General features: G+C 35.9%; 2 protein-coding genes across 2 annotated transcripts; both read left to right on the top strand.

Moving 5' to 3' along the window:
• Positions 1-1,392: 1,392 nt before the first annotated feature.
• Positions 1,393-1,698, top strand: LOC123939840 (keratin-associated protein 25-1). The gene has a single exon (XM_046001806.1). It carries the CDS (start codon positions 1,393-1,395, stop codon positions 1,696-1,698), a length of 306 nt encoding a protein of 101 aa, XP_045857762.1.
• Positions 1,699-8,092: 6,394 nt separating this feature from the next.
• Positions 8,093-8,854, top strand: LOC123939811 (keratin-associated protein 24-1). The gene has a single exon (XM_046001733.1). It carries the CDS (start codon positions 8,093-8,095, stop codon positions 8,852-8,854), a length of 762 nt encoding a protein of 253 aa, XP_045857689.1.
• The last annotated feature ends 3,312 nt before the right edge of the window (positions 8,855-12,166 follow it).

The raw sequence follows: 12,166 nt of genomic DNA, 5'->3' as shown, positions 1-12,166 counted from the left end.
TATCTCAGGTGAAGACATTGTTAATTTTGTAATGCAAGTATACAAGCTGATGACTTTTTAAAAAATATATTTTATTTATTTATTTGACAGACAGAGATCACAAGTAGGAAGAAAGAGAATGGTAAGCAGGCTTCCTGCTGAGCAGAAAGCCGGATGCGGGGCTTGATCTCAGGCCCCTGGGTCATGACCAGAGCCAAAGGCAGAACCACCCAGGCACCCCAAGCTGATGACTTTTGATAGCATGTTTATCTTCTTAGTTGAATGCTACCAACAGATATGGATGATATTTTTGCTAGTAAAACAAAGTATGCCATGAGTGTTACCATGTAGGAATATCACAAACATTCCCTGAGTCTTTAGAAATCAAACTCAACTTTTACATATGAAGAATATCAAGTTGTCAAGGTGAAGCTCGTTAAAGCATACTCTAAGATGCTTAACTGAAATTAACTGTCAGGACAAATACACAGAGACACCACATAATTAGATTTTCAGCTGAGTATTAAAATATGGAATAGTATGAGGTTTTCCATCTGGAAAATACAGTATTTTTATGTGTGGAAAATACTAAGTTTTGATATGTAGGATCTATTTCAGTACATTAAATACTTCCTCCAAGTATTGCAACATTAGGTCTCTTCTCCAAAGATGAAGACTATGACTTCCGATATTTTTTCCTGTGGATAATAACTGAGGTAAACATCTCTTCGAATGGACTCCCTTTAATCATGTATTATTGAGGGGTGGGAACAGAAGCAAAACAGGCAAAGTACACAAGTGATTACATCATAAATTCCTGAGCCTGATAACAGAGGACAGATTAGGATGGCAGATACATAGGGCATGTAAACTGGATTTATTTTATAGAAGAGTGGGAAGTCATCTTCCCAGGCAGCACAACAATGAACTAATGAGATGTTATGATGCTAACTGACTTAAAATATGGGTAGGAGGAGAGTCTGGGCATGTACCACCAAGGTATATAAGTAATCTGGTCTAGTTTCATGCAGATTTAGACAAGGTGCTCTTTGCTGCTTCTCTGAAATCTTTATTTCAGATTCTACCATGACATCCAACGTTTGCTCTTCTGGAAACTATGGTTCTCCATCTCTTGGGAGTCACTGCTGCGTTCCTGTCACCTCATCTACTACTTTCTACACTGGTGGTATGAACTGTGGTGATAGTCTCTGCTTGCCCAGCCAAAACAGAACATGGTTCCTGGACAACTTCTTGAAGACATGTGGGAAACCTTCCAGCTACCAACAATCCAGCTGTGGGTCCACAACCTATGGAATTTCCTGCTACCCTTCTACTACATACTATGCTTCCAGGCCCTGCAGAGGAATCAGTTTTTTCCCCATTAGCTATCACTCTAGTTCCGGTCAACCATCGATGTATAATAGAGCTCAGAACTACTTGTCCAGTCCTTTCCACCCCCAGAACAACCTCTCTTATGGCTGTCAGTCACAGAACTTCATCTTCTGTGGGTATCGACCACTGAATTTTGTGTCCAGGGCCTGCCATCCTTTGAGATATCTCTCCTATGACTGTCAACCTATTGGTTATGTGTTCAGCAGCTTCAGACCCCTGGACTATGTGTCTAATAGGTTTCAACCTGTTCACTACATATACAACAATTTCCATCCAGCTTGCTCCTTTGGGACTTGGCAATCTCCATTTATTAGAAGATCATGCTGAATTGTCATTCTAGCATCTTGCTAGAGAGCTTTGTAAGGAAGTATCATCTTCAGGTTGATGGATCATTGTGCTTTCAGTTCAGTTACTGTTTTAACCTATATTCTTACTTGATCAGATTCTCAGTGATTTTAATTGTTTGCTTATTTACTGGAATATTCTTGCTACCAGGCTTCTTGATTTCTATGTCATTAACATGTTCTTAACAACAACAACAAAAAATGTTTTCATGGTTATCTCTAAATAAACTTACTTCAAATAATTCAGAAAAAATGTTTTTCAATTTTTCATCATCCTTCATGAAATTAAAGTCTCTTAGTTATACTAAACAAAATATATTTTTTTTAAAAAGTGTCTGAATAAAGCAAATAAGATAGATACTTTCAAGGTCCTGATTAAACATGTTATAACAGTTGAACATGAAATATGCATCTTCACTTTCTAACACTTAAACAGGGAATTATGAAGGTTCTTTAGTCAGGACAAACTGTGTTTTATCACACTAACCTGGAACTTCAAAATTCCAGGAGCTTGAAATCGCAATATTTATCACTCATACACATTATTACTTCATGTCCAAAATAATTCCTATTCTGGGATTCAGGAGTAGAAAGCCTTGACTATAATAAATATTGCCAGTAGGGACAGAGGGAATATAGAAAAAGAATCACCCCCTAACTTGATATATGTCCTTTAACATTTGGTGGAAGTTACAATGTTCACCTTACCTAATGGCATAAACCACAAAAGGGTTACATAAATTTTAATTCTGAATAGTGGAAAGCACATTATATTTTCCTCTTGAATTAAACTTAACAAGTGTTTCCCTTCACTCCCTCGTGGATTCTTATATAGAGAACACTTGGAAATTATTTCTCTCTTTTATATATGCATGTAACTAATTACTTCAGTTCCTTCATGTACTCAGTGAGAACTTGCTCTTCCTACAATATCTACCAATATCTCGTATCTACCATACTGATACTTTCAATATGCCACCATACCACTAGATAATCAGTAATCTTCTATGAAGACAACTAAAAAAGCATATTATTTACCCATTTTTTACAGAGAAAAAGAAGTCCAATAGGACAAACGGCCTTCCCAAAGACCCAGTTAAGTTGGATTACAAAGACTTTCCTTTACTCTCCATATAGCCTTTCTCATTGAGGTAATGACTATCTAGAAGTTTTCAGAAGTTGTCAATAGCTTAACAACCATGACTTTCAACTCTAAAACTGTGAAGTCTAAACTGTAAACAAAACTATTTCTTCTCTGTCTCAGCCACAGCCCACCCTTCTCTCTAGGATGCCAACTAATTTTAATGGTACATACACTTAGGACCTCTCTGGGAGTCTTATTTCCTATGTAGATGATAGGAAATGTCCTCAACATATTAAATTTCTCTAAATTTTATAAATACATATATACATTCAATTTATATATTTATATATTATATATAACATATATATGTGTGTGTGTTTATGTTTGACATATAACTTATACAGATTGTAACGAGTTGTCTAACCTAAAACTTAAGCCTCCTTCAGTGTTTGTTTTTTGTTTCTTTCTCTTTCTCAAATGAGAATAGGTTTACAAAATGCAATAGGTTTTAGATGAGATCCAATAATAATGATAATGAAAGTAATAGTATGTAATAATAATAATATTGTTTGTGATCGGCTTGTGATAATGATAAAAGTTAACATCAACTACATACTAACCATATTTCATAAACTTTGACTAACTCATTTGATCTTCAGAGTGATCTATGGAGAAAATACTATTGTTATTAACTCCATTTTGAAGATGTGGACATTGAGTTAGAGGAATGTTTGGTAGTAATTGATATTCTAAACTATTTAAAAGAATAGAATCTATGAAGTTTGAGTATTGGCCCTTATTCTTAACAATTGTATATGCAGCTTTCTGGGAATTAGCTCATGACTATGGCACAGAAGAATATGAGTTAAAAAAGAGAAGTCATTATGGATCTATTGTCAAGAAAAGCACTTTTTTTAACTACATGGGGTAGAACTGTCCATTTATGGCATTAAATTTTAGAAGAGTCAAGATTATTGCAGGAAGTCTCTTTGCAATATCAAAGTAAATTAACAGTGAGAATATTTTTTTTAGTCTAATGGGAGGCTAGAATTTTTTTTAAGTTACAGCTTTAGAAAATTAGAAGGAAAGTAACATTTGATTTGCATCTACTATGTGCCAAACACTCTCTTAAGTAACTTCACATTTTTTATCTCATTCTGTCCCCACAACAGTCCTGCAAAATAGGTGTTACTGGCTCTGGTTTTACATCAGAAGGTATTGAGGTACTGAGAGATAACAATTTTCCTAGGTCACACACTAATAAATATGTGTAATAGTACTTAATAAGAGGGTGATTCATAACTCATGGAGGCATAGTCTTGACAGCTTCATCTCAAAATATTTAACTTATTCAACAGTATCTTATTATATTCTTACAATGTTTTCCTTAAAATGTAAGCACAAATCAGACTCACATTTCTATCTTGTCACCCACTTGTGTTATTTAAAAAGTGCTTAATCTTCATTTACTCCTGTATCTTAAATTTTTAATTTTGCTCATTTGCCTTTCAGCTGTTGAAACAATTAATGATCTATGAAACCAACAGGGTAAATGTAGCTACAGTGTCTACCACTTTAGGTTACCACTGCTAAATTTAAGAATCATTTGAACTCAATAGTTACAATTTAATTGCTATATAAGTATGGTTTGGATACATTTTGCCTTTTTAAATCATAGGATCACTGTTGCATCATTGAATAGCACTAGGGCAAGTGGAATTAGAATACAAATATATATGTGGTGGCAAAAAAAGAAGATAAAATTTCTATCATGACTTAAAAGTCTAGAAGGTGACCTCCATTATTTTCTTTAAGGGCCATTTACTGGAAAACTTAGCTTTCTTTGATCTTCTGTGTTTACCCTAAAGGATTTTTAACCTTTGGAAAAAAATGAGAAGGAGTTCCATAACTCTTTTTTAATGAGTTACAAGAAATCTGCTGCCTCATTAAATAAAGGGATTTTGTTCTTTATTCTTCAGAAGGCATAGGAATTTCTCTGAATTATCTGATGACTAGAAAGCTGATTCCTTGCATCTTAAACTTGCCCTAGATAAAGAGCCCAAACTCTACATAAAGACTAACTAATAGAGTGACCTAGATTCTTTGACATAATGTATTAGTTTCTTGTGGCTACTATAACATAGTTCCACAAACTTGGTGTCTTAACTCAACAGAAATGTATTCTCTTGCAATTTTGGAGGCCAGAAGTCCAAAATCAGTTTCACTGCACTAAAGTCGAGAGGTCAGAAGGTCTGATGCCTTCTGGAATCTCCAGTGGAAAATTCATTCCTTGCCTCTTCTAGCTTCTCAATGTCGCCAGCATTCTTTCACTTATGTCAGCATAACTACAATCTCCTCCTCTGTAGTCAGATTGACTTCTCTCTCTGATTGACTCCCTCCTTATATGAATTCCCGTAACTACATCAGGCTCACCCAGAAACCTATCTCAAAATCCTTAACTTAATCATGCCTGCAAAGTCCCTTTTACCACATAAGGTAACTTTCACAGGGTCCAAGGATTAGGAAGTGGGCATCTTGGTTGGGTGGGCTGGATTCTGTTTAGTTCTTCATACACACCAAATATATATATATATAAAACAAGTGGGGGAATTATTAGAAGGAAAGACCATTTTAGCAATTCAGTGAAAATAGAGTAATCTGTAGGCTTCTTCAAAGCCTTAAGAGGACAATGGCACCCAAATGACGATGGTTTTTACTTTCTGCTAAAACTTACCATTGTGATGAGCTTACTTGCTCTATTACTGATGCTATCAGCTTTGTGTCTTGCCAAGATGCAGACTAAAATAAAAGATAATTCTGTAGAAGTATCATTTACAGAATATGGTGGGTGAATGGGCTGTGATGGTTACTTAGGACAATAATGGGTAAGTAAGAAGGTAAAACACAAAAGCAAATGAGAGGAGTTGATCTAACATGGATGGAGCTAGAGAATATTTTGCTAAGTAAAATAAGGCAGACAGAGAAAGATAAATACTATACGACTTACATATATGTGGAATCTGAAAAACAAAACAAAAGAATGGTTGAATAAACAAAAACAGACTCTTAAATACAGAGAACAAACTTGTTGTTCCCAGAGGAGAAGAGCCTGGGGGGATGAGTGAAGTCAGTTGGTGAAGGGATTTAAGAGGTACAGATTTCCAGTTGTAAAATAAATAAGTCAGAGGGATGAAAAATAAAATATAGACAATAATATTGTGATGACCCTATATTATGATGGATAATAGTTACACTTATTCTGGTGAGTGTAGTGTAATGTACAACATTGCCGAATCATTATATTGCACACCCAGAACTAATATTACATTGTATGTCAACTATACTTTAATTTAAAAAAATGAAAAGAGTTGAGCTAATTTTACCTTTGCAAATCCCAACATTTGATTAATTAAAATATGTTATACCAAATAAATTAAAATATGTCATAAAGACTCATGCTGTGAATATTGGTTATGCTATGTGATGTTCTGCATATTCTTGTTGGATTTACACTAGTGTGAATGATATTAATTTAAAATACTATTGAATGCTAAGTTGTTTTTCCCCCTCAAATCTACCTCAAGGAAGCCTAAAAATTAGACTAGAGGTACCAAAGAGAAATGCAGAACTAAAGCTCCATCAATGTCTGAACTCTTCTATATATGACTAGGATTCAGTAACTCAGTGGAAAGTTGACCATCAGCTTCTTTACATATTTTATTTCTTCTGCCATTTCTGCACATTTCTGCACAAAATCCCAGGACACTCTGTAGCCAAACGATTTGCTGAAAATATGGTTTCCTGATCCTGACCCTTTTCACTTGAGAGACACGTCACAAAACAGCAAAATCTGTTTAATAAAGAGTTGCTTACAGAATAAACCCATCACCTTAAAGAATAAATACTAAGGGAAGCATGGAGAAAACTCAGGTTGAGAAAAATATTTGGAGAATTGGTGTGCATTTTAAAAATTCAGCTGAGAAGCAGAGAATAGGAAGAGAAATTTAATTGTCTTCTGTAAGGGCAGTGTCTTTTAAAAACCATCCTTAGAGCTTATCTCACCTGAATAAGTTGGTGCTGTCCTCTGTCTGAACCCATCTGTGTTAATAAATGCATTCCTGTTTCCAATTCAATATAGGCTCTAAGTTTGAATTATACTTTATTTTTTTCAAGAACAAAATGTCAATTCTTCAGCTTGAATTAAAATCTTAAAAAAATTTCATCAGCTTTCACCATAAGGAGCAAAAAGTGTTATTTAAGATGTACAGTACCTATAGGAACTGTATGTTATTCAAATAAATTTTTAAACATAGTTATTTCCTTTTGTGGGTATAGACAAAGAATAACTTCAACATAGGAATGAAATAAAGTTTATGTGCAAAAATACAAATCAAGAATAAATAAAACTTATGTTGGAAGAAATGCAGAAAAATGTTATACATTTGGCAGAAATTGGGCTTTACAGTTGAGACAATGGAATCTGTGATCTATAATCTCAGTCAATTAAGAAGGCATAATCTTGAGAAACTGGCCTTCTTTGATACTACTTATGGCAGAAACTCTTTAAGAAAGAAATCTCATAGAAGTCTTGGTCTCTTAGCAACCACTGACCCATGAGTACAAGTTAGGTCACTAAATCTCACGTGGATTACCGTGAGTCTTACAGGGGGAATTCTCCAAATATGTCAGATGAGAAGTCATCACCAATACATGACCTAGCACAGTTAAGAGCATAGTACATATTTTGGGGGACCAATTCTTTCTCTTAATAGTTCAATGCTTTACCCTCTCTTTTAAGTAACAGTATTGACACAGCCCAAGTATTTGGCTTAGTTCACAGTATAGGATTAAGTTCTGCAGTATCTTGTCTGGTCAAAAGAATAGAAAAGTACAGGTTCATTGTTTTGCTCTAATCCTTGTTAACACTTTAATGACTATGCTGCAGAAGCCGACAGACACATGAACTCTTGTGAACCACCGATTGGCAGATGTGAGTTTGCTTATTAACATTAAAATCACTATTCACTGAAGCTATGGCCTATAGATAATGGGTGATGGGTGATGCTCAACATGGCGATTAGAGATACTTTGAAGAATCAAAATAAACTTATTTTTATAGGAGTGTGAAGACGTCAGCAGCTGTAGCTAAACAACTCACTAATAAGATGTTGTTGTGCTGTTGTCCCAGGCAGGGAGAAGGAAGAGAGTCTGGGGAGGCTGCAGACAATCCCCAGGAAAGATATAAAAGTCCGTAGGCCATAGTATCACCACACCTCCACCACCATCACTGAACATGCAGTCAGGCTCCATGTCTCTTCAGGGCTGTTCTGGGGAATGCAGTGGTACATCCTACAGAACTCACTGTTATATCCCAGTGACTCCTTCCATTGCACTTTGCTCCACTGATGTAAGCCCTACTGTTGGACTCTGTTTACCCAGTAGCTACCAAGGAAATCTTTGGCTTCTGGGTAACTGCCAAGAAACCTATGCTGAAGCACCAAGCTGCGAATCTCCTAGCTGTGAGCCCAAGATCTGCGCCACAAGTTGTGACCCATCAAATTCCTGTGTGCCCTGCGACTCTCCAGCAGTGGGTCAAGTCTGCAGTACCTGTGAAACCACCAACAATGGACCTAACCCCAGCGGCAACCCATGCACTCAGACCAAGGGGTATGTATCTTATTACCACAAACTCAGCCAAAGTCCATCTAAAGCCTGCCAGACCTTCAGCAATGGCTTCAAGAGCTTTGGGAAACTTAACTGCTCGACCAACCATTTCCATCTCCTAAACCACTGTAGAGTGGGCAGTTTGGGGTATAGAGGCTGCCAAAATCTTGCCTTCATACCCAGTGGCTTTTCACCATCATGTTATATTTCCAGAAGCTGTCAATCCCAAAACTACTTAGTGAGAAATTGCCGATATCCAAGTTATGGACCAGTGAGCTGCCAACCACTGAGATATTTTTCTAGAAACTTCCAGTCTCTGAGCTGCATTCCAAGTACCTTTCCTCCTCTGAGGTATTTATGCAGTGGTTGTAGACCTCTGAGTTGTTATTGAATAATTTGTTGCATTTGTAGCTACTGGGTATTGTAGCAGATTCTGCCAAGTAGTCATCTTCTCTAATATTCGGCTCAATTACTTCATGTGTCTTAAGAATCTTGTTATATTAACCTCAAATACAACGCCAGGACTTATCAACCACAACCATGATCATTTACTAGCTTTTTCTTCTTTGTTGCTCTGTTAATATCCTTTGTGTTGAGGGCTGAACCTGAAGGTGTTATTGTTTCTGCGATTCACTACAATGGACAGACTGAAGAGATTCCACATAAAATACAAATATTGTCAGCTTTCTGATGTTGGCTGTCATTGTCCCTTGTCTGCCACTGGGAATATCCCCTACCTTCTTGATGAAGAAAAGACTTTTTAGTTTGACTGATGATTCCAGCACATTCTTTCAGAATGTTCTGCTTTTTATCACTAGTCTTGTGGACTGCTTAACTAGCATGTTGCTAATGAGCTAAGAGATAGCATTACCTTAAATATGCTATGTTCAGCTATTGCATTCATTCCCTCCTGACTGATTATCAGGATATGCAAGCAGCAGTGCTCAACTCAAACTCAGAAGACTTTCAGCCAATCTTCTCTTCCAAAGAAGCCCCAAAGCCCTCAGTTGGCTGGCGTTCAACTTTGGTTCCCAATGCCTAGGAGAGAGCCTTTGGGAGTAACAGCAGCACAAGAACTGTTTGTTGAAAGAATGACAAAATACGCTTACAGATTCTTCATGATTAGTGATGATCTATGTTTGTGGTTCAGATATAATCCTCCCCTGCTGAATTATTGCTTTCTGACTCTAGAAAAGTTTCTGGCTCATAGTTAATAAACAAATTTCTGTTGGGAAATAATGTTTTGCATTATGCTTTATTTCATATTCACTGAAGTTTTATCAATGTTCTGGGAAATATGCATAGCATTGTGGTAGCACTCGTTTCCTGTCATTTAGTTTAATAGCCTAATTAAAAATATGAAAAGATAGAATATGAATTCCTAGGATTTTATTTGTTTTGTTTTGTTCTATTTTTAATACACTGAGTGGCATTTCTCTCAGAGTGTCTGTGATTGGTATGTCTATAGAAAACCAGGAGAAAACATAAAATAGATCAATTTAGTGCAAATTATATAAAGCATTAAATATATTTCCCTGCACAATATGTGTATTTATTGGTTTTGTAGATAAAGTTTGGGGTTTGGAATAGATTTAATATTGAACCCTGAAAGAATTGATTTAACCTCTAAAAAGTTCTCCAAAAAGTGAAAATAAATCCATCTCAGTGGTTCAAAAGTAACATTTATCCTAAGAATTTTTGTAAATAAAAAGCAAATCATGTTTGAAGTCAAATAAAGTGGGCTGTGGAGATAAGTGTTAACCAGAGATTGGATAAATGGAAGAAGGTCATCAGTATTAGAAATCCAAAGTTAAAACTCTTGAAGCATACAAAAGGGGCTACCATTTTACATATTCAGTAGTCCTACTATATATAAGAAAGGCTTATGGAAGGAATATGAATGGTTCACTTCTGTTTGAACATGTCTGTGGACAATCAAGTAACTCCTTGGTGAGTTTATTCCATTTTCAGAGAGTACTATTTGTTGAAAATTTCTTCTTTATATTGACACAAATTGAATTGTTCTTAGCAACTATCCATTGACTGACTAGGACCAGTTTAATTCCTTTAACCTTGAACAGGTGTTCAGGTATTTGAAAATAATTACTGTGTGTCCAGATGAGTATTCAGCTGTCCAAACTAAACATACAGTCTTTCTCTTTGCAAACTTTAATATAAAACGTATTCTTTGAAGCATCGAATGAGATTCTTTGAAGGATATCAAGATTTATACATCCTATTCTCAAGAACTATCCAGAAGAGTAATATACTGAAACAAACATAATACTTCAACCATTTTGAGTACAGTATAAGATGAATCAGAGGGAGGACTCTAACAGGAGAATTAGTGAATACCTTGTGGAAGAAATAGCATTAGAGTGATACCTGAATGTGAATGGACTGGGGGATGTGTATGCAATGAGGGAACAGGAGGGTGGGGGTAAGAGATACATTTAAAAAGATGAATAGATTAGTTTGACCCAAAGGAGGGATGCATAAACTCACCAGTTGGGGGGGGGATTGGGAGAAAATATAAGACATTGGGTTAAATAAAAACAAACAAATAGTTATAAAATATAAGATTTGTAAATGTGGCTATATCTGATCAAAATCTCCTGATAACAGAAGACACTACACAGAAATTAAAAATAAACAAAAGTGTGAGGGGGTGGTAAGAGGGTGTGTGAGAACTTTCTGTACTTTTTACTAAAATCTTCTATAAACCTAAAGTCTAACAAATAGGCCTCATGGAAGATCAGCACACCTGGAACTATGATGTTATGTGTCAATTATGACCAAATAATAGTAATAAAAAAAACCCGGGTGAACAAAAAATGACCAAAAAAAGCATGATTGAGACAAAATAGGTATAGTAGGCCCCATAAAATTACTGTTTAGAATATTTAAGAACACAAATAAAGAAAAAATAACCCACAATGACTTAACAACAGATAAACAATATGAGCAATTAGGGGCACTTGGGTGGCTCAGTCAGTTAAGCATCTGCCTTTGGCTCAGGTAATGATCTCAGGGTCCTGGGACTGATCCCCATGCAGGCTCCCTGCTCAGTGGGGAGTCTACTTCCTTTCCTTCTCCCACTGCCCCTACCTCATGCTTGCTCTCCCTCTCTCAAATAAATAAACAAAATCTTTAAAAAACATTGGGGAGGGGAGGCGAACCATAAGAGACTATGGACTCTGAAAAACAACCTGAGGGTTTTGAAGGGTCAGGGGTGGGAGGTTGGGGCAACCTGAGGGTTTTGAAGGGTTAGGGGTGGGAGGTTGGGGGAACAGGTGGTGGGTAATGGGGAGGGCACGTTTTGCATGGAGCACTGGGTGTTGTGCAAAAAGAATGAATACTGTTACACTGAAAAAATAAATAAAATGAAAAAAAAAATAAGCAATTACTCATAAAATAAATATAAATCATCAGTAAACACATCGAAAAATGTTCTACCCAGTAGTAACTAGTGATTATAAATGCAGAACATTATTTTTCATCATCCATTTGTCAAACATTTTAGTTATTTATGTCAGCTTAAAAACATATGCTTATACACTGAAGATAGTAGTAGAATTTGATAGAACTGCTATCTACAAGAATTTTTAAAATGCACATATTGTATGATCAGATACTTTCCTTTCTTAATGTCTCCCCTACAGAAACATTCTTTTAAGTCTTACAATATTTATTTCAGCACGGC

The sequence above is a fragment of the Meles meles genome, chromosome 4, assembly GCF_922984935.1.
Source record: "Meles meles chromosome 4, mMelMel3.1 paternal haplotype, whole genome shotgun sequence".
Taxonomy (NCBI): Eukaryota; Metazoa; Chordata; class Mammalia; order Carnivora; family Mustelidae; genus Meles; species Meles meles.
This window is presented reverse-complemented; position numbering and strand designations above follow the sequence as displayed.